General features: G+C 38.2%; 2 protein-coding genes across 2 annotated transcripts; one reads left to right on the forward strand and one right to left on the reverse strand.

The window, feature by feature from the left end:
* Window positions 1-110: 110 nt before the first annotated feature.
* Window positions 111-26,661, reverse strand: LOC146166750 (phosphatidylserine decarboxylase proenzyme, mitochondrial-like). The gene is made up of 9 exons (XM_083384442.1): window positions 26,535-26,661; window positions 25,124-25,418; window positions 24,101-24,235; window positions 23,458-23,553; window positions 19,296-19,416; window positions 17,606-17,761; window positions 6,523-6,683; window positions 3,193-3,330; window positions 111-2,540 (listed from the first exon to the last, which is right to left on the reverse strand). Exons 1-9 carry the CDS (start codon window positions 26,654-26,656, stop codon window positions 2,469-2,471), a joined length of 1,296 nt encoding a protein of 431 aa, XP_083240568.1. The 5' UTR covers window positions 26,657-26,661; the 3' UTR covers window positions 111-2,468.
* LOC146166751 (uncharacterized) lies at window positions 13,659-17,238 on the forward strand. The gene is made up of 3 exons (XM_083384455.1): window positions 13,659-14,031; window positions 14,563-14,824; window positions 15,508-17,238. The coding sequence occupies exons 1-3, from the start codon at window positions 13,847-13,849 to the stop codon at window positions 15,820-15,822; spliced, it is 762 nt and encodes a 253-aa protein (XP_083240581.1). The 5' UTR covers window positions 13,659-13,846; the 3' UTR covers window positions 15,823-17,238.
* Window positions 26,662-27,757: the final 1,096 nt, after the last annotated feature.

Below are 27,757 nucleotides of genomic sequence, written 5' to 3' on the forward strand. Positions count from 1 at the left end.
AAAGACGTTGTAACCTAAAAGTTTAACTGTTGTTAAAGTACGACACGATAGTTTGAACATAATTTTATTAATTATTTTTTGTAATTTTAAAGAAAAAACGTTATCAGCAAAGAGGCACGGAAATTAAAGGCTTAATATTGATATTAATAATATTTTTTGTAAATATGTTTAAAAAAATACGGTTTTTTATCGGATGCTGAAAGTAGAAATACTATTTTTTATCGGATGATTTGAAAGAAGAAAACAGAAAAACAATTTTTTTAAGATTTAAAAGCTAAAAAAAAGATATTTTGGTAAATATTTAAAAGCAAGGCGAATCGCAGCGTATAGTGACATCGTTGGTAATCAACTAATCGAGGAAAAGCACACCAAAATTATAACGACAATATATATCGCAAAAAACAAAGATATACAAATTGAAGTAATGTAATCTCGATTAGCCTAACTCTAACGAACACAAAACCGTTACCACAAGTTCTTAAAACTGGGGTCCATGGATCCTCCGGGGGGTTCGTGGACAAATCATAAAGGTTTATTAGAACCTTTGTGAATAACTTAAATAGAAAGATTTTTTAAATTTATACAAAAAAACGCTTTTGAATATCCTTAGGTGTATTTCGCCTCGATTTAAGTTTAATATTTGCACATTAATACGACCGAAACCGCAGGGTTCCAAAGTCCACCGTTATCATAACGCCATCAGTAGAAAAAAAATCATGTCCACCCTGGCCAACGCAAACCAAATTGGTCAGTGCGACAAAAATTTGAAGAACCCCTGCCGTAAACGGTCCTGAATTACTGTTAGGATTTTTTAGTAGATTTCCGGGAAAACCCAAAAATCAACGGCGCCGCGTTCAGGTTGTACACATAGGAATGTAAAGCAAACGTCAAGACGCGACCCCGACCCCTTGAACTTGTTTTTGACTTTTAGCACATAAAGGTGTCGTAAAATCGGCTCGTAGCACATTACAATGTTTAGTAAAACGAAAATTCCGGCCAGGGCTGCGGAGTCGGTTAAAAACAACCCGAGTCCGACTCCCTAGTCCGACTTCGGCCCAAAAAATACACCCGAGTGCGAATCCCGAGTCCCGAGTCCGACTCCGGCCAAATGTAAGATTTTGTCGAGTCCCGAGTCCTGCTCCGACTCTACAGCCTGTATTTTACCCATTTACGCAGCTAAATTAAGGTGGATTTTCTGCAATCCACTCATATTGGTGTCAAAATTGGTCCGCCCGCATTACATGGCTTAAAAATATTTCACATTTGCAATTTTCACTTTTTTTTACTTACATTTTGCCGCCTTTACAGTTTTAAAATTTGATACTGCGCATGCGCACGTCGGACTCGGGACTCGGGTAGTTTTACGCGGTCTTACTCGAGTCCCGAGTCCGACTCCGCAGCTCACATCCGATATTATTAGACATCGCTTTCTATATCTTATTCTCAAATAGAAGGCGTAAAAATTGCAGCAACTAGAAAACTCATGACGTTATTTACCTTTTAAAAATGTCAAGTTGATCGTTTAGTAATTTTTTTGAAAGTCATATCGCTTCGCGAACATTTAAATGGAGGTATGGCGCGATTTGCGCAACAGGGCGCACTGCAATATTCATCGTATTTTCGGTAAAATTTATCGACTATAGTCGCATACTTTTCGGGTCCATGCGTACAAAATAATAATATTTTTGCAATACAATTAAAGATTTCGGAAAAATATCTGATTTAGCTTTAGTTGGAATTTAAAGTGCCCAAAGAGCATATTTATGTTTAGGAGAGATCTCTTTGCAAATTATTGCAAAAATAAACTCGCACCAGAGAATGGTAATCGTAATTGGAATGAATTAAATAGTTTATACTTCGTAATCTGCGTTTAATTAACGCACCGAAAGGACCGACAACCATGCGAGCAACAAAAAAAAAATAGTCGAATATAAGGAATAGGAATTAAGAGTAATCAGCGAAGAATATTTTTCTATCGAGAAATATAAATTACTGAAAAAAAAACACAATTCATTATTTACTGCGCATAGAAAAGGGAAAAATAATTCCTAAACAATCTTATAATTGTGTAAATTTGACCTAATTGTATGGTTTGCAGCATGCAACAGTCGAGGTTCAACAAATAAGATCATAAATAAAAGTATAAAAGACAAAATACGTATATCGAACATCGGGCAATAAAAGGTGGCGTTATGGAATTATAATATTACATTAATCGTGTTGTGTGTGTGTGTGTGTTCAGCTCCAAGTTAATTGGTATATATTTATATGCCATAATTTCATGATATTGCCACTCGGAAATGTATCTAAATCTCAATCTGCATGTATTACATTATTTGTGTTTAATTGTACCAAATTGCGATAGCCTTAAGTCAATTACTTAGGTGTAAAAATGTTAGATAAGGTAGTAAACCTAATACAGACTTGACAATTACGTAACCTAGGATATTGGCTGCTATTTAGACGTGTCAGCTCGTGATTGGTTGACCGTACTTGATCACGTGACTGAGGGGGGCCACGTGACTTTGGTGCCTCGGAGCCTGCAAAAAATCGTGGATTTAAGTTTTACTTATCGCAAGGAAATACACTCTATTTTAGTTACAGAATAATGTAGCATGAATAAAAACTAAATATTGTCGGTGAACACGCTTTAGCACGCAGGCATCACAAAAACTCAACATATACAGCAGGCGAGTTGTTTTATGTGCAAAAATTGGGACGAATCAATGAAAACACCTCATTTCAACCAGAGTTATTTGTCCAAAAGACTTAAGTCAAGTGAAATAATTTTGCTCGAACGATTTAAGTCAAGTCATTTTGCCCAAAAGACTTAAGTCAAGTCAAATCATTTTGCCCAAACGACTTACGCCAAGTCATGTTAATTTGCCCAAAGACTTAAATCAACTACGGTCATTTCGCCCAAAAGACTTAAGTCAAGTACAGTCATTTCGCCCAAAAGACTTAAGTCAAGTCAAGTCATTGAAACACAGTGACGTAAGTGCATTGACTCGAGTCTTTAAATTCAATTTCGAAAAATCCACTTATCAAACGTATTTCTATATTTCCTGTGATGAGCCGAGCTTCAAGCTCGTAACTAATGATATTGTATTTAATTCATACAGATCTATAGCACCTTTTCGAATAGAAATTATAAGACAAGGCGCTTTCCTTGCAACTCATCGATTTACTCACCTCGTAAATGAGTACGATGGTGGACCCGAGTTTGAACTCGCCCACTGAGTCGCCCTTGCTGAAGGGTACGCCGTGCGAGTCGAACTCGTGGTCGTAGTAAGTTCCCGGTACGAAGTTAGGACGGTTGGTGCGTAGAGTCTGCAAAAATGAGCAACGCCTCGATTTAAACTTTTTTTTTTCACAAGACTTTATATGACGACCCTTTTCGGCGCCCGGTGGTGCCGTACACCTATAGCCAGGGTTACCATCTGCTAAGACCAAAAAACAAGCTAATACGAAAAAATAAAAAAGGCTACGGATGACTAGTCGAAGATACAGGATTTTTTTTTTTTGGGGGGTGGAGGGGACATACAAATATAAATAGTCCTGAAAACACTTGTTGTTCCGCGCCAAATGCAGCTTAATCGCAAAAATACGTGTATTTTGTGGAATTGGCAAAGCTTTTAATATAAAAGCAGACGTGACGCCTTCGTCCAGGGTTCATCAAAGTTTTTTCATAAAGGGCCGAATAATTGTAAGGCCTGACCATCGGAGGCCGGATAACTGTTAGGATTTACGATCGCGGGCCAGATATTTTTTGTCAAACTTTACTAAATTGATTATCGTTAAATATAAGAAACCATCTAACCATGCAATACAAACTGTAGTGATAGTAAGGCTTAATCGATTCTAAAATCAGCCAAACTAAGCACATAACTAAAAACTAAGCACAGCACATCTTATAAATAAGCACATTAGTATTTTCTAAGGCACTGCAACCTGAATAAGCACAAATCTTAGAAATAAGCACAGTATGGTAACCCTGCCTATGGCCAAAGGTAATTTTAAACTTTCTTTTGAGATTATAGTGATGTTTGATAAAATAAAGTGGTAGTAATGGTAGGTACGATAACAAGTGTACTTGGGGGTTAATTGGCGAAACAAATTTTTGTGTTTCGACCTTAAAAGGTCAATAATTATGAAGAAAAAAGTTTATAAAAGTGAAAATTATATCGAAAGCAAAAATCCCTAAACAAGTTTGCCCAAATTCCTAATAAGGGTTGCTAAAATCCCTAAATAAGTTTGCCCAAATTCCTAATAAGGGTTGCTAAAATCCCTAAATAAGTTTGCCCAAATTCCTAATAAGGGTTGCTAAAATCCCTAAATAAGTTTGCCCAAATTCCTAATAAGGGTTGCTAAAATCCCTAAATAAGTTTGCCCAAATTCCTAATAAGGGTTGCTAAAATCCCTAAATAAGTTTGCCCAAATTCCTAATAAGGGTTGCTAAAATCCTTAAATAAGTTTGCCCAAATTCCTAATAAGGGTTGCTAAAATCCCTAAATAAGTTTGCCCAAATTCCTAATAAGGGTTGCTAAAATCCCTAAATAAGTTTGCCCAAATTCCTAATAAGGGTTGCTAAAATCCCTAAATAAGTTTGCCCAAATTCCTAATAAGGGTTGCTAAAATCCCTAAATAAGTTTGCCCAAATTCCTAATAAGGGTTGCTAAAATCCCTAAATAAGTTTGCCCAAATTCCTAATAAGGGTTGCTAAAATCCCTAAATAAGTTTGCCCAAATTCCTAATAAGGGTTGCTAAAATCCCTAAATAAGTTTGCCCAAATTCCTAATAAGGGTTGCTAAAATCCCTAAATAAGTTTGCCCAAATTCCTAATAAGGGTTGCTAAAATCCCTAAATAAGTTTGCCCAAATTCCTAATAAGGGTTGCTAAAATCCCTAAATAAGTTTGCCCAAATTCCTAATAAGGGTTGCTAAAATCCCTAAATAAGTTTGCCCAAATTCCTAATAAGGGTTGCTAAAATCCCTAAATAAGTTTGCCCAAATTCCTAATAAGGGTTGCTAAAATCCCTAAATAAGTTTGCCCAAATTCCTAATAAGGGTTGCTAAAATCCCTAAATAAGTTTGCCCAAATTCCCAATAAGGGTTGCTAAAATCCCTAAATAAGTTTGCCCAAATTCCTAATAAGGGTTGCTAAAATCCCTAAATAAGTTTGCCCAAATTCCTAATAAGGGTTGCTAAAATCCCTAAATAAGTTTGCCCAAATTCCTAATAAGGGTTGCTAAAATCCCTAAATAAGTTTGCCCAAATTCCTAATAAGGGTTGCTAAAATCCCTAAATAAGTTTGTCCAAATTCCTAATAAGGGTTGCTAAAATCCCTAGATAAGTTTGCCCAAATTCCTAATAAGGGTTGCTAAAATCCCTAAATAAGTTTGCCCAAATTCCTAATAAGGGTTGCTAAAATCCCTAAATAAGTTTGCCCAAATTCCTAATAAGGGTTGCCCAAATCCCTAAATAAGTTTGCCCAAATTCCTAATAAGGGTTGCCCAAATCCCTAAATAAGTTTGCCCAAATTCCTAATAAGGGTTGCTAAAATCCCTAAATAAGTTTGCCCAAATTCCTAATAAGGGTTGCTAAAATCCCTAAATAAGTTTGCCCAAATTCCTAATAAGGGTTGCTAAAATCCCTAAATAAGTTTGCCCAAATTCCTAATAAGGGTTGCTAAAATCCCTAAATAAGTTTGCCCAAATTCCTAATAAGGGTTGCTAAAATCCCTAAATAAGTTTGCCCAAATTCCTAATAAGGGTTGCTAAAATCCCTAAATAAGTTTGCCCAAATTCCTAATAAGGGTTGCTAAAATCCCTAAATAAGTTTGCCCAAATTCCTAATAAGGGTTGCTAAAATCCCTAAATAAGTTTGCCCAAATTCCTAATAAGGGTTGCTAAAATCCCTAAATAAGTTTGCCCAAATTCCTAATAAGGGTTGCTAAAATCCCTAAATAAGTTTGCCCAAATTCCCAATAAGGGTTGCTAAAATCCCTAAATAAGTTTGCCCAAATTCCTAATAAGGGTTGCTAAAATCCCTAAATAAGTTTGCCCAAATTCCTAATAAGGGTTGCTAAAATCCCTAAATAAGTTTGCCCAAATTCCTAATAAGGGTTGCTAAAATCCCTAAATAAGTTTGCCCAAATTCCTAATAAGGGTTGCTAAAATCCCTAAATAAGTTTGCCCAAATTCCTAATAAGGGTTGCTAAAATCCCTAAATAAGTTTGCCCAAATTCCTAATAAGGGTTGCTAAAATCCCTAAATAAGTTTGCCCAAATTCCTAATAAGGGTTGCTAAAATCCCTAAATAAGTTTGTCCAAATTCCTAATAAGGGTTGCTAAAATCCCTAGATAAGTTTGCCCAAATTCCTAATAAGGGTTGCTAAAATCCCTAAATAAGTTTGCCCAAATTCCTAATAAGGGTTGCTAAAATCCCTAAATAAGTTTGCCCAAATCCCTAAATAAGTTTGCCCAAATTCCTAATAAGCTTGCCCAAATCTCTCAATTTCTTACCTGATCGCCGTACACCAGGATTGATCCCACGTTGGTGGCTCCCACCGCAGTCATAGAGAAGAAGCCGTGTTTCCAACTTCCGCTCAGCACCACTCGCTCATTGAGGACGAAAAGGTCGGGAATCCAGGCCGCCAGACGCGGGTTGACGCTCAGTAGGTCACCTGGAGTGTGATGGTGGTAAAAGTGTTAAGGTTGGTTTACACAAGGGTTCACCAAACTTTTCTTATGAAGAGCCGGATAACTGTAAGACCTGACTATCGGGGAGCGGATAACTGTAAGACCTCTTTATTCATTTTCAATTTTTGAATAGGCTATAATCAATTTACCCTAAATCTTTGTTTATAAAATCTGGCGTCGTCTAAAAATATTACGACAAAAATCAGATAAATATTTGGTACCAACAGCAATTTTTTTCTTTAGTCATCTATAGGCATACCATGGCATTGTCGCATAGACGCCTTCAGCTAAAATAAAAACTTTTACATAAAATATAAGTGCAACTTTTTTGATACTGCGATTGATATAAAAAAAGATAAATTATAAATCCAATTAAGTGTGTTCGGATGGCGTCATAAAAAGGCGTACCTTCGAGTTATTTTTATTATTTTTTACTCTTGCGATTTGTTCAAAACATGGAACGACAAACAGACTTAAAGTTTTGACAGGCCGCCTTAAAGCTCGCCAAGTCGCGAGGTAAACATTGCAGGCGTGATTATAACAAAAGACCTTGGGCGCCTGGGAATACGTTCCCTAGTCATTGTGGCAACAAAGTTTATGAAACCAGTAACCGCTCGTGTGTGAGGGATGGAGTATGGGGAAAGCTGGTAAACCGCGGCCTGTTAGGCTGAACCTGAACTATAAGCGCAAGTTGAAATCATTGTTAGCCATTGTAAGCAGATCTAAACGGTGATCCTATGCATTTTACCATGCGGGTGTAAAATACTTTGCAGGCACAAAGAGTCGGATTAGGTTAAAGGCAGTATGCTGGCGACTTGGCGACTATTTCGGCCGAAATCAGCCAGAAAACCGAAAAAATTGGTTCCAAAAAAATTGCATTTAAAAATAATTTTTTATTTTCTTCGCACAACCCTTTCGATCAATATTTTTCTGGGCGAACACAGCATTTAACTTTGACACGAGACTAAAAAACGAGGAATTTAAGCAAAAATGATAGTCGCCAAAATGCCGACAAGATTCTGCCAGTCCGGTTAAAAGTTAAATTTTCCACAGGGACATCAGTTTATATCCTTGTTAGAGTTACAAACACCGCAGTTGCAAACTTAAGAAACGTAACACGGACAAGCACCAGCAAAAAAAACTTTATGTTGAGGTATTCGTCCAAAGTAAACCGCGAAAGACAAAAAAATTAGACATTTATGTCGGTATACTTATATGCGATCGATAATTTTCACAAAATTAAACTGTATGCGTCGCCATCCTTGGAGCAGAGCTACAAATACTAAAATCAAAAAGCATTTCGAGCTGCTTTACAAGAGTAAATCTAAAACCGAGGTTTTAGTTTCTAGCTTCAGAAGACTAACCACAAGTCAAAACGGAGTCGGGAATGTTCTATTGTGCGGATTTAACCGGAAACTTGTTTGCGTTACGCAACACTGAGACGCAAAGGCAAAGTGAGCAAATTGTCAATTAACGTCACTGTTATCAAAGGTAAGTAACGCCAAAATAAAAATCCAGATTTGGTAATTTTCCCTACTGCTTTCTTGTTACCAGTGCGTGAAAAGTTTTACCGAAGCTTAAAAAAACATAATTTTTGTTCAAAGAAAATTGGCGTCAGGCAAACGTTTGTGCAAAAAAATGAGGTTGGAAGGATTGCTACAGGATTCCATACGTCAGTTCACAGTCATTTAGTTTCACGCTTCAAAAATGACTCACATTTTTTTCTCGACTCTCTGTTAATTTTCCCATCTCGGCGGTTAGGGACCTCAGTTGCTTTAAATGGCCAGTTTAAACGATTATGAATATACTGTTGCAGCGGGGCATTCTTTCAATAGTAAAATTGTTCTTTCGGCAAAATTGCGTTAAAGTGCCAGCGCTTCGATCACTTATCTGTCCAATCGTCTTCCGGGCAATATAATTGCAACTATAGGCGAAAAAAAATATATACCAGACAAACAATAAAGGAAAAACACAAAGGAGCCCGCTTAATCGATTATGGAGTGGAAAAAGCACGTGTAGTTGAGGCACAAAATGGTCATAAGAAAAAGGCCATTTGCAATTGAAAAGCACTAATCAGTGTTTCGCAACCTTTTTTGACTTCACCCCAACAGAAATTATAAATAGTTCGCGGCACCCTTGCTCGTATTTTTGCTGAGTGGTTAAATGTAACTTTACAATGAACGAGATTGAAACAGCACATTAACTGTGCGGCAAGGTTGAAAAAACTTTTTTTTATTTTTAGCACTTTTATCGTACACAAAAAAATTATCAAGAAGCTTTCTAATAAAAAAAATTGAAAATCCTAAATAAGTTTAAATATCTCTCGGTACCCGCGTTAAAATGGCATCTTGGAGCCACTGCGCTAAGTGATTCAAAGTTGTACATTCCGAAGCTGGGTCGGAGATAAAATCCACCCTCGGCCTCCGGTGACGCGGGTCAGGGGAGGCGTACGCTCGACTGGCATTGTTACGTCATATTGACACAAGCGCGATATAGGGACTGGAGCCGAATGAAGCGACCGTGAAGCAAGGGGCTAAAGAGATTTTCCACAAGCGCTGGCGACAGTGTTTGATGACTCTCCGTTTATAGCCAGTGTATAGAGACATGTGTAAAGACCAGAGTGTCCATCAAACATAGCCAGATGGTGTATAAACTGTTCTTGTCAAGAGAGATGTTAAGTCAAGCCTTTCAAAAGATCGTAGAAATCTATTTTGATTAGGTAACTTTTTTGTTGTCCAATAATTTTGGCTCGAGCATATTTGTGGTGCTTCAAGGCATTTGTAGACCAGAATGTTCAGGCCTAGCCAGAAGTCGCACAAAGCTGTTTTTGTCAGAAACGATGTTATTTCAAGCATTTTAAAAACTCCTAAAAATCAATTTCGATAAAGCGGAATTTTAGGTAACTTCTTTGTTGTCCAAATATATTGGTTCGAGCTTTTTCCTGGTGTATCAAGGCATGCGTAGTTGCGTACACAAAGTTAGGCTGGTCGTAAACGCTAAAGACCAAGATTTTATTTCTTGTTGTTTGTCGAGCCACGAACTTCCCCAGATTTGATAAAGGTGTACAACTTTAACGTTCTGTGATTTACTAAACAGTCTTGATTTAGACGTTTCGACACGAACTTGTATAATATTCAGTTAATGTGGCTGAAAGCAATTCAAGCATCACTTATAAAAGGCGGGACGCAATTCTTGTCATTCTGAGTTTTAATATGCAAGCTTGTATCGAAACCTCCTAATAAAAATGATGTTGATCTACTCGACCTTTTTGGCTCTGCAATTCATTATAAAGATGTTTATATTTGGGAGAGTGTATCAAAGATGCTCTTCACGCTTTTATCATACGCGTTCGGGCGACCGGGGTTAGGTCGCGCTGATAACTGCCACACAACTGCTTCCCAAGTTCGTCCAATTTGGTCCGAAAATACAACAAAAAAACGACAAAGCGCTTCGTGGGTTCCATATCCCGACGACGACAACAATTCTTTCGGTGCGCGCGTATAAACTTTATGGAGTCGGGCACACAATCAATCGGGCGTTGACAAAGAAACATCGATTTCTTTAAGGCCTTCTTGTTATCTCAGAGCCTTGTACAAATAAAAATGTCACCATTCGCTGCCCAGTTCGGTTAGCCAGAGGCGGCTCCAATACTGAGATTTCGAGTACAGAGAATTATCTGGGTTTTTTTTTCAAGAGGAAAGGTGAGCTTTATTGTAGGTACAGAAAGCGATAAATAGAGATACTGCATCGGTATTGCCGAAATTAAAGTAAAACACTGCAAAGTATTGTTAAGAATGTCTGAAATCATGGCAAGCAGAGCATTGGCCGTAAAGATAAGGTTTGTAAAAAAGAGTCGCTATTGTTGGCAAGTGTGACATCTTAAGAAGCTGTTTCATGGTACAAATTATTTACTATGCTTTATTCCTCAACTGACGTGGTCTTTGTGCAAACGCAAAACATCTCTTTTAGGAAAAGGCAGCTTAAGGAAATCTCGAGTCCGAGCCTTTGGCTAACAAAAGAAACAGGAGGCCACGTAGATTTTAGGCGGCGGAGCAAAATTCCCGCATAAATTTAAACCAAAGTTTATCGCCAAAGGCGGCGCCGGCCTTGACAATGGAACTTGCGTTTTCATTTCGTCGGATTGTTGTTATTTCAATAAACATCGCGCACAATGCCTCGCTCCGATGTCACACGCGAAGTTCCACGTTGGCAAGCGACCGCCGCGACAACCTTCAAACGGGTAGCTGAAAATCGATTGAACCCCGAAAAGGCCGGATACTGTTTATCATTGGTTTTCGCCACGTCCTCCGTCGTCACGTTGACATTTTGAAAGTTTTTCAAAGCCAAGGTTATTCGATGGTTCGTTATTGATTTTCATCATTTTACTTGATTTAGAAATTGTAGGCGCAGTGTTGTAATGACTCCTAGTTTTTAACTGACTTTACTTAAGTCTTTTGGGCAAATAAATTGGGTTGAAATGAAGTGATTTCATTAGGCATTATTTTTGTAAAATCAGGTTCTTTATCTCAATTTGTGCATGTTAAACTAGGGGTCACCGTGGCCCCCTTCGAAAGTTTTGAAAAATCAATGGTTCTCCCTATTTTTTTTAACCTTTTGAAAAAAATATGCTTTTTTTTAACCTTTTTAAAAAAAATGAAACGCCAATTTAATTAAAAACTTGTTAAAAGTATATCCGGGAGTTAGAATGATAAAATGATATAAGTACAACACACAATAAACAGTTCATTAATTAGTTATTACATATTCAGTTAATGTGATGGTTGAGCTTGATTTTGCTCTGACAATGTATTAACTGCTGGTTTAGTTGTGGTAAGAGCCAGCCGAATGTCATATTGAATATCAAAGACGCCACGCTGCTTTGTCTTCAGATATAACATTGTTAAAAACCCATGTTCACAACGTTATGTTGATGGGAAAGGCAAAAGCAATGGCATGACCATATCATTAAGCTTAGGGTATGAATTGCTTAGTTTTTCCCAAAATGTGGTCAAACTATCTTTCTCAAAGTTCAATCGGGTTGCCGTCTCTTCTCGTAGCTTCAAGAGTTTATGAAGTTTTAATTGATTTCTTTTGTTATAGTGGAGTAGACTTATAGATAATAAACTAAATGGACCTCTTCTTTTTCAAATTTTCCATGGCTCCCTTGAAAAAGGGGCCATGGCCCACAGCTTGGGAACCCCTGTGTTAAACGATAAGGTGGCTATATGTTTTGTGATATTTTTGTGATGAATTGACTTGTTCGTATTATGACTTGACTGGTTATTTATTTGTGACTGGGAAACACTGTGTAGACGCCCTTTTTACGTGTATCGTTATTGATAAAAACAATGTCTAATAAATAAAGATATCAGCTGGCAATGTTAAACGACAAATTGGTTTGTAATGTTGTCAAACTTTCGCACAACAGTGCTTCGTCGCTCGAAATAGAATTAAACCAAAACACGCTGTTTGTGATGGTTTGTTTATAATGGTTTAAGGGAAAGCGCTAGGACAGTTTTGTTGACCACTTGAATATGCATATTTTACAAGGCATTGACACAGGTACAAAGGCATGTAGGAAAAGATAACCCAGCGCAAAGTGATCAGATGGTCATGCTAAACGTCAATTAGCCTACTGGGATAACATGGGCACGATTTTAAGGTCACGTCTTTAAAGAGAAAGTAATCAGAGGGAGCAAGCCGCAGTCTTTTCTCAACGAAGTCATTTTTTTATTATGGGCCGACAGACCGTATATACTGAATCGCCCACTCCTGTTTTTTGAAGGTCGACAACTAGACATAATACGCTTAACTCCCAAGAGTTTGTATAGCTAACTTTCTATTATGTAAACCCAGTCTATTATATAAACATGAACGCTTCAAAGCGGTTTTCTCTAGTTAGTGTGAAGGTGACACGAACACACAGCGATAAAAATCTGACTGGATTTTAAGGTAGACACTTAAATATCATAACGAAAGCGCGTCCTTTACGGCAGTGGTTCTTAACCTGAGTTCGATAGAACCCTTGGGGTTCGACGCAGCTGTTTCAAGGGTTCGGCGAGAACGTCCTCCGAAACATAAATGCTGTTATTTTAAGCTAAATTCGAATCTCTTTTATGTGCCAAGGAGTCATGTAATGTTATAAATTGTAGTTTGAACATTTTAACCTATATAAATGCAAGTTTATATTTTAAATATGTCCAGTTTTAGCTGCTAAGAGGAAGAAAAGAATACGGAGCGAAAATTTGGGGTTCGACGAAAGCTTGCAAATAACATAGAGATTCGACAGGTTACCAAAGGTTAAGAACCACTGCTTTACGGTGAAGAGAGATCGTTTATAAGATTAATACGAGCCATATGATTGATGGAGGTGCTGAACACACATTACAGTTAGCAAAGACGGGCGTGGCACTGTCAGGTTCGAACTAAACGTAGGTACTGTCACAACACAAAAGCTGAACTACAGGAGAGTGGGGCAAACCTTCACTTGTTGACTGACGGCTTACGATTCAGCAAAACCACTCTTCATTGAAGGGTGATATTCCCCTTGCACTTAAAGTTTACCCTGATTGACATGTTCGTCAAAAGTGTATCTTCACTGAACTCCATTTTATTGATTGGTAAATGTTTCTCAGAATGTCAAAGCCAATACAGAAGTAGGTAGCATGTTTAACGTATTGAATAACTCTTTTTTATTTTCAACTTAATTTTTCAAAATGCTACCTATACTTCTGTATGGGCTTTGATATTCTTACTACGTCTTACTACTCCCTCCAACCATTATGCTGCAAAGTAAATGTTTTTATTTCTTCTTAGTTGAAAATGAGTAAAGAGGTATTCGAAACGTCCAAAATGCTACCTATACTTCTGTATAGGCTTTGATATTCTTACTATATCTTACTACAACCTCTAACTATTATGCTACAAAGTAAAGTTTTTATTTTCGGACCCCCCCAAAAACAAGTTTTTAGGTCTCAGATTTACATGTTAGCAAAAACGTCTGCGGTTTACGTTAAATATTGTTCTTTATAGGCTGTATAATCGAACGTAAACGCAAAAAAAATCAATGGTAAAAAACTGTTAGAAATGATTTGAACCAAATCTTGCAACATGCTCTAACGTGAAGCAATTCCGGACTCCAACAAATATGCCACGCTTAATGGACTTAGGCCGCTGGGTGCTTGTTACGTGTCTACTCTGCACAACACTTCACGTCTTAACCACGGCCGACGCCAAGTACACATTTCTGCGGGTAACTTCGGACAGTGAAGTCAAGAACTGTACCTGCTTTACCAAGGTCTGGGGAGACGACAACGACCTCATAATAGAAAGGTAAAAAAATAAGTTGCGTATAGACTTGCTATATGTATATGTGATTTAACTTTAGTCATAGAAATGACGATGCCAGTATGAGCGAAAGTGATATTCTTTTTAAGAATGTCTGATCCTGGTTTTACTCGGGCTTTTTAAGTATACAAAATCAGCATTAAAATACCCAAGGTACTCTTAAAACTACTGTGGAGTTTTCAACCAACCAACCAACCAACCAACCAACCATACAACCAAACAACCAACCAGCCAACCTATATAACCAACCGACCAACCAACCTATATAACCAACCAAACAACCTATATAACCAACCAACCAACCAACCAACCAACCAACCAACCTATATAACCAACCAACCAACCAAACAACCTATATAACCAACCAACCAACCTATATAACCAACCAACCAACTAAACAACCAACCAACCAACCTATATAACCAACCAACCAACCAACCTATATAACCAACCAACCAACCAACCTATATAACCAACCAACCAACCAACCAATCTTTTTACTGCGCTTGTGTTCAGTTGCTTCAATCTTCGGGTTTTCCAAACCATCTTCAAGTCGGCGGCAAACTGCGAGTGTGCGTCGCAGACCTTCGACGATATAAGCGACGGCGCGCTGAGAGGAGCTACGGCGGGTCGCCACTGGTGGGCGGCAGATACCGCTCATATCTGTTGCGACTTGCTATCAAGCTCGGGCGTGAGCGCAATGCTCTACAACGTGCTGGCCTACTCGAGGATCGGCAACTTAACGCTGATCGACTGCCAGAATGTGGACTCCAGCACGGTAACTTATGCGCTGACGGCTTTTCGCCTTGCGCTTATAAAAATTCCTTCTACCGTTGAACCCAGTTTGGCCGAGGTCGTAAATTCGACATTCAACGCAGGCCAGACTTTGTGTCTTGCTCATTGTATACTATAATCAGGGTTAACATCTTCTAAGACCAAAAAATAAGCACGCTGCCATAAATGAGCACAATACTATGAAAACATAAGCACGCTACTATAAATAAACACGATACTATGAAAAAATAAGCACGGTACTATGAACCAAATAATCATAAAAACACGTGTAGTTCTCTGCGGCAAAGGCAGCTTAGCAGCTTAATCACGCGATCGCGACAAAATGCATTTATTTGGTTGAATTGACGAAGCTTTTGGATTAAAAGGAGACGTGACGCCATCGGCCAGGTTTCACCGAGCCTTTTTTATGAAGGGAGAGATAAATACAAGGCCTGACCATCGGGGGTCGGATAACTATTAGAAATTACGATTGCGGGCCAGGTATAATGTTTTTGTGAAACTTTCGTAAATTGATTATCGTTAAACTTAGGAAATATAGGAAATCACGCAATAAAAACTGTAGTGAGGCTTACTTACCCAAAGGAGCGTCCATACTTTTTATTTTCTTGAAAAAAAAAAGGTGAAATTGTCGCTTTTTACGTTTTAATTTTTTCACTACGCGCGTAGGTCGACTTTCTACCCGTCTACTCGCTGCTCAACCTCACCACATTCGAGAACGAGAAGCGGACGCAGAGCTTCGTGCTGGGGGAGCACGCAATCAACGAGGCATTTTTCGAGTACCATACGAGGAACATAGCGATGCTCGGCGCAAGTTTTCTTAAAAGTGGAACCGACGGGCGAGTTGCGGCCTTTAGCTTCCTGGCCACTAACGAAACGGCGTCCAAGACTGTGGCGTTACGGGCCGCCGTGGAGAGAGCACCAGTCGATATGGCGCCACCTGCTGGTGAAAGCTGGATGTTCACGCCGATCTACGTGGTTTGATTTTACGCGGCAAAAGACATTTGAGGTTGCGGGGTTTTGACAGCGGAAAAAACAGCCGTATAAGCAAACTGTGCTTTTTGGCGCTGTGTTTGACGCTAGTTCTGGCCTACGCACGGAGTTTTGATATATACGAGTCAACTCCGTAACCTTAATTGTCATTCGCCACGTAAATCGAACCACAAAGATCTGAATGGCGCCGCATAAGCGCCACACAACTGTGTTTTGTTAGCGCAATGCGCTGTGTATGACGCTGGTTCTTTTCTTGAGTTTTAATACAAAATAATTCAAACCACGTGGATGGAAGCTTCATTTTCGCGCCAAAATATACGTGGTTTGATTTTACGCGTCGAACGACAATTGAGGTTATGGAGTTTTGACAGCGGTAGAACAACCGCAAAAGCGCCGTAAACTGTCTTTTTTTCGACGCTGGTTCTGACATATGCACGAAGGTTTAATATAAGATACAACGTCGTTGATGGAGGTGGATTTTCACGCCAATTTACGTGATTTGATTTTTTACGGCGAACGACAATTGACGTTGTGGCGTTTTGACAGCGGTAAAACAACCGTATATAAGCACCACAAAACTGTGTTTTTTAGCAATTGGCGCCGCTCGTTGGTGGAAGCTGGATGTTTCCTTAAATTCCTTTTTCCCAAGGAACTAATTAAAAGGTTTTCGCAATTTCTATTGCAACTTGACAGAAAATAAATAATTCCACATTTTCATTCATGAAAGCTTTCTAATGACGTCATGACTACCCAAGGGGTGAATCGTATAACACAACAACGTAAAATATTTTGCAATTGACACAACCAATTCTATACAGTTGAAACGTGGTTTGATTTTACGTGGCAAACGACAATTGTGGTTACAGCGGTAAAACAACACACGTGCCGCCCGTATAAGCCCGTATAGGCCACGCACCGCTGTGTTTTTTTAGCGCAAGCTGCCGTGTTTAACGCCATTTCTGGCATACGCTCTGAGTTCATAAATAGGATAAAAATTATGAACTGGAACTTCACTACAGACGCAAATAATAGTTCGTTTTTAAATATTTGGAAAGATACATAGCCACCACCCTTAACTTAATTAATTTTGCTTTTCTTTATTTCAAAATAAAATACTTATGGCCTAAGAATTGCGCGTCATTCGCGCTTTTTTGCTCAAATGATTTTGTGTCTTTGTCTTCTTTCGCCGTATCGATTTTCTGCTCTATGGGACTCTGTAGGGTAAAAGTTCAACATCTACTGTAGTATTTAACAAACAGTTTCTGTTTGAAAGCTCGACTGTTAGTGTCCGTTTTAAACAATCCAGTTTACGTGGCAAAACTAGAGTCGCCCTACTCAAACATCAAAATGGCAGCAAACCGAGTGGTCGTGAATGTGAACAAAATTGCTTTGTGGTTTTAAATAAAAGAGTTTATGTATCTGGAAACCGTAAAACAGATTTATTCCCAAACAATGCCTGTATGCTCTTCTATGGCCTGAGGTTTTATTGCTTAGGAATACAGGAAATACTTTAACAACGGTGAGATTGCAATTTAAATATGCAAGTTTGCTCGTTGTTATAGGCTTTGTTTTAGCCGCCAGTTTTCTACTGTTTTTTTTCTAGTTTTTTTATTTAGATTAAAATGAAACTAAAACCTTCCCATCTATATTGCAACTGTGAGTTGTTGAACGTTACTTGCTCGAAACTCTCACGGCAACAATCAAAATAATATATATAAAAGTGTTAATGTTCATCGTACGTTTGAAGCTTTATTAAAAAGCAAATGCGACTCACCAACAAAATGCCGCCTGTGCTCCATACGCCATTCAGCGGGCGAGTGAAATCGGTGGTAATCGCTTGGCGAGAGATAAATGACGCAGCTGTACAGACTGTTCCGCTTGGGGTCATGCAAGAGCTGGCGGTCGTACTTCTGAAGAGGGTTGTTCGAATCTGTCAAAATCGTCATGTTTTAAAACGATTTTCTCAAAAATTTGGTCGCCGTTTGTTCTGGTTGGGTCGCCAACTGCAGTAGCTGTATACGGTTAGATTTATTGGGATGTCCTGAATAAATGTTATCCAAATATTAGAATATAGCCAAAGCAGTACAAAGAAACGGCTCAGTGTAATTAAATTCGCACCGATAAATTAGCCAGGCTTAGTTCGCTTACAAACTCCAGCAAAGAGAAATGATCGTCAAAGCTTCGATGCTGTACTCACGCTGTACTTTTTTGGCCGCCGCTAACCATGGCTGAGAAACACTGTTGTAAAGTATGTTAGATGAACAAAAAACCTAACATTATTTAGTTGTTAAAATATGCGTTGAAAGCACGCGACAAGCAAACGTTGGCAGCGAGATATTTTAAAGGTTAAAAGTGCTTTAGAAAACAACTTATAGTTGCACGTTTAATTTACAAAGGTTTGTGCTCCAGGCAATCCGTTGCTGACTGTATTGCAAAACTGAAACAATCAGTCATACAACTCTAGTCCATTTTTATACGCGGTTAGATCCTATACTGACACGATAAGTTACCAGTATATGTATTACGCCTTTAAGACTGGGGTCTATGCTTTACGGCAGTGGTTCTTAACCAGGGTTCGATAGAACCCTTGGTGTTCGACGAAGCTGTTTCAGGGGTTCGACAAGAACGTCCTCTGAAACATAAATGCTGTTATTTAAAATTAAATTCGAGTCTACTTTGTGTTCCAAAGCGTCACGAAACCTTTTAAATTGAAAGTTTGACCAATCAAACCATTTGATTAAGCCCAGTTCCAGTTCCATATTAGCGCACGGGTCGGCTACAGAACCGCAGGTGTTTTAAGACGAAATGTTTTATGACGTCATGTTTGAGTCATCCATGACAACTTTCGTGTTCCCTCAATACAAAAATCCTGGATCCGGACAATTTGATGGTAAACATAGGACGAAAAAAGAAATACTGAACGAAAATTTGGGGTTCGACGAAAGCTTGCAAAATGACTTGGGGGTTCGACAGGTTGGCAAAGGTTAAGAACTACTGCTTTGCGGCATGTCGAATGGCTGAACGCCACACGTGGCGTCTTACAACCTTACATTCGCCACGGAGAGCATTCAAACAAAATCATAAAATGGGGGGGGTTGTCACAATGGTTGTCCGCGCTATGTGTTATTGCTGCATTTGCCATATATGAGCCAAGAAAAATAAAGTTCTCGTATTATCGACTCAAGGCAGCAATGCAAAAAGTGGATGTACTTTCTAGGAATTACATTAAAATACTAATGTAAACGATAGTTTAGCAAACCAAATTTGTAGGGGGGAATTCGATTTTATTATCGACTATAAGGGCACAGGATTCACAAGACAAAAAAGGTTAGGAACCACTGGTTAAAGACAACACACAAATCAAAATTAAATATTCTGTGTAAAATATTTACCACTAAAAAAGAACGGTTGATCCAGTAAAGGTAAAAACACTCGACGGCGGTAAACAAAAGCAGAAACCTTACCGCGGCCCGATCGAGGCCCAAGAAAGTTCCTCAGGGAGTAGTTGACGCCCTTCACTTGTTCCACCACGCCTTGGGCGATTCGACCAATCTGCAGCACCGTTCCATCTGCCGGGCTCACCACCTGGAATGTTTCAAGTATGCCTAGTAAGCAGACTTGGACAACTAGATAATTCTAGTTTTCTAATTCAATGAATTAGAGCAAAATGCGGCTAATTCTTATTCTAATCCAATTTGTGAATTGCTTGTGTGCTCTAATTCTAGCTCTAATCTAATTTGGATTTTACCAAAAATGCTAGTTTGTCGAACGGCATTTTTAGTCTCTCAGTCAAAACAAAGAATTTGAATTTAAACTCTTTGGTCGGAAAGACTTAAAGGCGATTATATAGTCTTAAAAGCTTAGCTATGCTAAAATGCATAAAAATTATCACACAAATATTAACCATTCACATTATTTGGAGAATAATTCGCAATTTAAATGAAATTGATTGTGAGTAATCAAATGTTATTCTAGTTCAAATTCGTTTTTTTTAGGAATTCGCTAATTCTAATCTAAATTGGAAAAAACTAAAATGATAAGCGGATTATCTGGACTACAAGGGATTTCAACGTACATGGAATTTAATTATGTTTAAAGCAGGGGTCTTAAAATGGGGTCCATGAATCCCTTGGGGTACGTGACCTAGTTTTAGGGGGTCCCTGAAGCCCTGATTATATTTCAAAAGTAATCATTTTTTTAAAGAAAGGCGTTGAATAAAAAGTATTTTGGAGATTTATTGTATTGTGACATCACGTTATCTCTAAAATTTGTTGTCTACACTGGTCCACGCAAGGCAAACATATTTTTTATGGGGTCTGCGGTAAAAAAGTTTACGAAACCCTGTAAAATGTGCAAATTGACCTAAATTCGTATCCGGTAGCTCTGTTATACAAGGTAAACAAACCAAGCCTGCAGAGTAAGTTAAAGATAACCAAGGTCGACTCCGGTCAAAGTACGACTTTGTCGAGAAGCCGTTGTCCTGGCATATTTGCAATGGAGAGGCTATCTATTAGATCAGTGGTTCTCAACCTTTTTCTTTCGTGGACCATTTTCGTTGCGCAAAATGCTGTAGATCAATAAATTTTTATGAAATATATTTACAACAAAAACAGCAGATCATATTTAAAAACATGTTATTTATTCTTTCGTGGCCCATTTTCGTTGCACAAAAATGCTGTAGCTCCCTATTGGTGAGTTTTATGTTGTTGATGTTCGTAATGCTGCTAGAATGCGTTTAATCAAAATATATATTTCCTATAGAAGGCCTTCGCAAAACCGTATAGGAGGCCAAACAAAGACAACTAGTTTTTGCAACAAACTTGTTAATCATTAAGCACCAATAAAATACAAAAACGGTGTAACACTTTCCGTACACAGTTCTCACTAATGGGTTTAATTTAATTACACATATAATTCTTTGAGGTTCTTAAGTATAAAAAATAAATTTATTTATTTATTTAAATACAGGAAATAACATGCCTAAATAGAATAAAAGAAGTAATCTGATTTGTTATAACAACACGTTGACATTATTGTTCGCATTTTGCATCGAAAAATTGCCTTGGAAGTTGGAAGTTCACTGGTCAGGCCAAAAAAACTTCGTCAAGTCGAAAAAGGGGTTGAAATCGCTAAAAAAAACTCGCCCATCGCCCGCAGCAGCATTTTTTTATATGTTGCAGTGCTTTAGCAAACAGCTGCAAAGCAATCGCTTATCTGGGCCATCTCTCCGGCGTATACGTGACCTGCAGGCCGGACGCATTGCTGTTTATTATTAATATGCGCAAGGAAACGGCAATCATCAAACAGCGGGCTACTGAGAAACTGCCAAAAAAATTGCATGGTTTTGTTTACACTTTTGGAAGCTGTGGCGGGTATTTTCAGTCCTGTTCGGCCGGACACTTCAAGCCAGCGGTTGTCAACCTTTTTAGCTTAGGGACCAGTAAATTTTTAAAACAAATTTTGCGTGCCGTGGACCTTCAAAAATCAAAATTAACCCAATTCGTAATTACGACAAAAGTAAGCAACTAAAATCTTATCTTTGACATACAAATGCTCCTAAAGTTTGAAACTAAAACGAGTGTAGCCTACTTTTCGACAGTTGGGCACAACACTTGCAGCATTGTGACGAACGGTAAAGTCCAAAGTCGACCATTAAGTCTATGTTACGTAACAATGCTGCAAATTACGGAACTGGCGAAGTTCTAAATTTGATGGACAAGCCTTCGGCCTCTTGCATTTTGCAATTGAGTTGATTTCCGTGTTGCGAGACGAACTTTGAAGGATTGGAAAACTTTGTAAATACTCCAGTATTTGAAACGCAAATCCCGGTTTACTCATTTGACGCCACATGTTTTACAAAATTTTTTTTTTTTTTTTATAGACTTAAATTTTTAATTTTATAGACGGTAACTTGTAATTATGGACAAAGCGTTTTTCCAATATTTTATTTCACAGGATCAGTTTCTGTTTTTCGACAATTAGTTAAAAATATTAAAAACCTGTATTTCGCAACTTTAAATATTACTTTCAATACATAGAGATCATTTGTATTTGCTCAGCTCACAAGAATTAAAAAAACAAATCGCAAGAAGTTTGTTTCGCTTTCACCATTTCGATTGATTTTAAATATTTCAAATGTTATTGTGCTACCCCAGTGGTTCTCTTTCAGGGTGCCGCGGCACCTCAAAGTGCCATTTCTAATGCTCGAGGGTGCCCTGAGATATTGGAGAATCTTTCGGAATCTGATTTTTGCTCAACTCTTTTTTTGTGTATGATTAGAGTGGAATAAATCCAATTATATCTTTCTACGTTGTGTAGAGCTTATGTGTGTTGTTCCAGTTCCGTTTATTGCGACATTATAGTGCAGAGGTTCCCAACGTGGGCGGTACCGCCCCCCTGTGGGCGTTGGCGAGTTCCAAGGGGGCGTTTTGAGTCTTTTCATGATTTGGGGGGCGCTGAACGCACATAAGGGGGCGTTACATGAAAGTACTTATATCAAAATTTTATAAAAAGTTCACATAAAAATAGTAACAAACAGCACTGTAGGACGTAGGTAATTTTTAAACTTACATGACAACTACCGTACTGCGAACTTGTAGTAGTTTCCCGACCATTGTTACGTAATAATTGGCTTTCTTATGTAAAGCTGTTGGTTGTTGTTGCGTTTCACCGTTTTATACGCAGCAAAATGTTTGTATATTTAAAGCAGGGGTCGCCAATCTACGGCCCTCTACCCGCCGACTCTTTGACAACTAGACACGAGTCCATTTTAAATACTTTTTGAATATTTTAACTTAGTACGGGCGAAAAATTTTCGCGCTGCGCGAATGATCTTTCTACGTCCAGTTTGTTTACGTTTTGATGCTGTCTTTGGACTAGATCAGCGCTTCTTTACCGTTGGGACGCGGAAGGCTGCCAAGTGTGTCGCGGACAAACGGAAAACGTATTCAAAAATATTAGACATATATTTTTTAACATTTTTTATTTTTTCGCCAATGTAATAAAAACTAGCAGGAAATTTAAAAGACATGCCGTTATACCCCCCAAAAATCGCGCTCGCTTCGCTCGCCAGGTGCGCCCGGACTTCAAAAGATTAACAAACACTATTAGACTTTTCATTATTAATATGGATAAAAAAATCCGAGGCCCGCCTGATTCACGGTTGTTCTAACATTTTTCTTAGTTAACATTAAGCGCGGCCCACAGAGACATTTATGAGTTTGGTTGTGGCCCGCGACTAGAAAAGGATTTAAAGTCTTGGTGCAGAAAGATATGAATTTTTCCTGGTAATGACATAACCTGGTAAAATAATGTATGTATAAATTCCAATAGTGAATGTATTAGGCAACCTAAAATATCACTGACAGCTTATCGAAACGAAAGTGAAGACAATATGATGTTAGACAACGATTAATATAATACTTTACTGTAAAGCAAGATGAGGGGGGCGATATGAAATAATACTGAGCCCAAGGGGGCACTAGTGTAAAAATGGTTGGGAAACACTGTTATAGTGAATAACCTACGGAAAATCTTACACGGGTTCCGCAATCTATTTATCATTTCTGAGAGGTGCCGCTAGCCATAAAAGGCTGAGAAACACTGTGCTACCCTATCAATTTGTACCTCGGCAGAATGAAGAGGTCTCAACTCGCTCTTTATGGCTCGTCTAAACAACGATCCCACGTTCTCGTAATTTTCCAGCACTGGGTCAGCCGCTTCCTACGAACAAAAAAAAATTAAGAAAAATTATTAGTTAGCACTAAGCTAGTGTTCAGGGTCGCCAGTTAGGATTTTTTAAAGCCAAATTTGAAAATTTAGACTTTTCTTGAACCTCTTATTTTTTCCAAAAAAATCCCAATAAAATTTGAATTTTTTAGGCTATTTTTGTTTTATTCAAAACTTTTATGGGTATTATGTTAAGAAGAGATCAGACAACACAAAAAGAGAAAAATTGCCAAAAACAATTTACAAAAAGATAAAAAATTTCCAAGAAAATTTACAAAGAGACAAAAAATTAAGAAAAAATGGCCACAAAAAGAGAAATTCAAGGTACAAGCATGACCAATTATTGCATTTTTTTATTAATTTAAGGAAAAAAAATGGCTTTGTTAGAGTTTGTAGTAGATTTGGCTTTTTTTCAGCTAAGTTTTTTTTAATTATTTTTGCCATCTGGCAACCCTGCTAATGTTTTCGAAAAACAATAGGTTAAAAAACTGTTCTCAGGAAAACTTGGTGCTGCGTTAAGTTTATTCCTGTTCGCACTTACCTGCATATTGATGTCAGACAAGAAAATCAGTAGGCGATAAAGATGGGTTCGGACGAAAAGAGGAACCGTAACGTCACATAAGCGGCCGTATTGCCTTGACAAAGAACGAAGTGGCAAAGAACGGTAGAGCTTGACCTGTTGGAATTTGTTTTTGAGTTTAATAATGATGTACTTCCCTAATGTGAAGATTTCCAATACGAAAACAAAGACGCCCAGTACAGTTTGCAAGCCAATAAGTTTTTCATTGTGGAACGAGTTGCTTTCTTACTAGGAGACTTCAGGCACGCATTTATGTTTATACCAATACTTGATATTTGACAAAAAAGTGTCGCAATCCGATTCCATATAAAATGACGTCATCACTATATGCCTAAACAAGCAAAATGGATGAGATTAAACTTTTATTTCCAAGTTTATAAAGCCCAAACTTTGCTTAAGAAGTTCATATACCCCCTGTTGTTAACCTACACTGTTTTTTGATAAATTTATCTTTAAAGGAAAAAAAAAAAAAAAATCAGCGCTGAATCGCAAAACATGGCTGTAAAGCCTATATATTCATGTTTGGTATCGGATCGGCACAGATGCCATTGCCACCCTATAGTGTGGGACAAGTATAGATACTTGGCTTCGGGTATCAGCTCCGATCCGTTTTTTCACGGACATCCCTATATTAGCAACCGCAAAATCCAAAAAAAACTTCCCGGTTTTATCAAAACTGTATTTAATAAATGCAAATACTGTTAATCTAGGTAATTTGCATAATTGACTTAAGGCAAAATAATTTCATTTTTACAAATGACTTATCTTAACTAGGTTCGTTTTGTCAAAGTATAAGTCAGGTCATTTAAAAACAATACTTAAGCGCACTCAAGCCAAGTCGTTAACTTGGAGCCAAAGTTGTTGTTACAACGCCGCCGCCATACGCGGCTGTATGGAGAGTTGGAGACGTTACGAAAATACCTTGCTAACAGCATAAACTCAAAAACTTAAATACACTCGTGAACAAATCGTTGACCAACGCACCTGCAAGTCGTCGAACATGAAAATAAGCGCGTTCTGGGTGTTCTTAAGCAGTCGCTCCCATAAGTAGTAGGTGGACATCACCAAGAGTAGATACCAGCTGTACGAGTCGACCGATTTAAAGGGCATGACCGACAGACTGACCACGGTGGCGCCAAGGCCGAGGGTGAAGGTTCCGCAGACCAGCATCTGGCCGAGGCCGACCGTCTTGGCCCCGACGGGGTGGCGGCCCGGGCTGCTGTCCCAGACTTGCAGCATTTTGCGGAGCCGGATCTTTTCATCGTCTGGCTTTTGTGTGCTGAGCCGGAAAAACACGAAATACTTAGTTTAGGATTGGTTTGTTGTTAGTCATGCGAGTAAAGTGGTGTTTTTTATTGCTTTATATAGCTTTCGACTGTTTAAAACGCTATCCCTATCACTTGAACAACACTGTCTGAAAGAGCTTATCTCTCCTATACTTTGGGATAAATAAATCTCTTACAAACAAAATAAAAACAGTGACTCATTTTTTGGACTGCCGTAGTCATTAACTGTGTCGAAAGGTAAACCAATCTATTTTTATCACATTCATACATATTCCCATTTTACTTTGTCACCCATGTCAGTCCTTTCGCATAATGAAACAAACAAGTTGCCATTAGTATTAGTGAAAAATTCAGATTTGAGGAAGGTCAACAGCATGCATTTGCTAAAGCACTAGAAAATCGTCTGGGTTAATGGGATGTGATTAGGACACAAAGCGCATAATTAAGGTCCTCGACTTTGAGCTGAATTGTGACTCGAGGGTCCAATGCTAGATTCGAAATAAAAAATAGCTTCGTTTAAACGCAACAGCGTTCGATTCCATAAATTTATATACCTCCCGCACTAACTAAAACGAGACGCAAATATTTTTAATCGACTCTAGGCCCACCGGAAAACGCATGGCAAAGACAAGAGTGAAAACAAAAATACCCATTGCTGACGGCCCCTTTATTTTGCCATCCTATGCAGGTTACAGCATGGTTTTTACGGTTTGTCACAAAATGCACCAAAGTATAGCTACATTTTACGAAATCGTGTCGATAAAAATCACCAGTGCAGACAAAACGCTAAAAGCTTCAAGCGGTTAATGAAGCGTATGTGTGCTGTAACGACAATATTGAAAGAAAATATTTCAGCTGACCAACGAAACCTAAAACGCTAAGGCTCTTCTTGACTCGAGTCTCAGGCGTAAAATGTTTCGAATCATATCATCACGTTAAGTAAGACTACTTGACCCCCAAAAAGTATGAGCTGCTGACTCGACACTATTTGCATGCGTTAAAAGCGTAGGCCGAATAAAGGCCATTTTTTAACTATTCCTTTAAAACTTGATTTGGCTAGGAAAACCTATATCGTTTAGGACCGTGTAATAAACTACTAGGTAGCCAACCTCTTAACTTGCTTCTCAGAATGGATGTCGTTTTGAACTGTCGGTTGCCCAGAAAGGTTCTGCAGCCATTTGGGAAAGTCCAGGGGCAGAAAATAAGTGAACAACACAAATGCCAGCCTCATTATCCTATTCCTGTAAGAGAAAAAAAAATGTTTTTTTTTCGATAAGTAGAACAATTTTAGTCTAAAGTGCGTCGAGTTAGAGGCTAAATTTTTTTTCTGGCAAGTGTTATTGCTGGACAGCGGTGGTGTATTGTAGCCTACAAAGAGGCGACTTATATCAAAGAGTTTAAATAAAATCCCAAAGAGTTTTAATAAAAATAAAAAGACGGGGAGAACATTAATTGTACGTTTCGGGTAAAAATCCATTTGCACTGAGTAGCAATCTACTGTATTACGAGTAAATTTGCTTTAGGCTGCAAATCCCATTAACGATTGTAATATGATTTATGTGATAAACACCAAAATTGGGGGGTCGCGTAGATTTTTTTAAAAAACTTGAAAGGGGGGGCACAACAAAAAGGTTGGGAAACACTGGTTTAATTGCAATTTTTGCGAAACTATAGTATTTAATGCAATTTTGTTGTCTTTGCAATTGCCATATGATTGGTAAATGACTTACACTTTGTTTGCTAAAAGCATCTCAACTATTACCAATACGTCAAGTGTCCTCTGAATAAAACTATTGCAATTTGAACCGAATGCACTTAAAAAAAATCGCCCTTCACGCGACGCCTTGCTTACTTAATTGTGTTTACTTTGCTTTCATTTGCACTTTTTAACACGAGTTTGATTAAAATCAGCAAGTTTCTCGAAGTTACTTGTTTGATGACGTAAATTTATACATACTCATCCAAAAAATATCCTTGGACTGCCTCTTTCCATATTGGAGTAGTTTGCACTGCGGCCCTAACTTAAAAGTTACGGTCCTGGTTTAGCATTTTAATTTGACAGTTTTTCGAACTAAATCGAAGCCAGGAAACACTTGACAAAATAAACCTTACGTCCTTACGGTCTTTCGATGTCTCCTGGGAATGTCAATATTGCCAAACATTATGATTTCGTCGATTTTCATTTTTGTTTTGATGTTTTAAATAAAACCATATCCTATCCTATCCTATCCTGATTACCGTGCTATTTTTGAGCAATGCATTACAATAAACATGATACCAAATATCTGCTTACGTGTTAACGTAATGAAATAATCTTTCCGTTCTAAAGCGA

Source organism: Ascidiella aspersa, chromosome 1 (assembly GCF_963924565.1).
Source record: "Ascidiella aspersa chromosome 1, kaAscAspe10.2, whole genome shotgun sequence".
Taxonomy (NCBI): Eukaryota; Metazoa; Chordata; class Ascidiacea; order Phlebobranchia; family Ascidiidae; genus Ascidiella; species Ascidiella aspersa.

Excerpts from the sequence above, each read along its gene's own strand:
- LOC146166751 (XM_083384455.1), top strand. The coding sequence starts at position 13,847 with ATGCCACGCTTAATGGACTTAGGCCGCTGGGTGCTTGTTACGTGTCTA. Across the intron at positions 14,032-14,562 it reads AACGACCTCATAATAGAAAG|TTGCTTCAATCTTCGGGTTT; the intron begins GTAAAAAAATAA and ends GCTTGTGTTCAG. Across the intron at positions 14,825-15,507 it reads AGAATGTGGACTCCAGCACG|GTCGACTTTCTACCCGTCTA; the intron begins GTAACTTATGCG and ends CTACGCGCGTAG.
- LOC146166750 (XM_083384442.1), bottom strand. The coding sequence starts at position 26,656 with ATGAGGCTGGCATTTGTGTTGTTCACTTATTTTCTGCCCCTGGACTTT. Across the intron at positions 3,331-6,522 it reads TCCTGGTGTACGGCGATCAG|ACTCTACGCACCAACCGTCC; the intron begins GTAAGAAATTGA and ends TCATTTTTGCAG. Across the intron at positions 2,541-3,192 it reads CCATCGTACTCATTTACGAG|GCTCCGAGGCACCAAAGTCA; the intron begins GTGAGTAAATCG and ends GATTTTTTGCAG.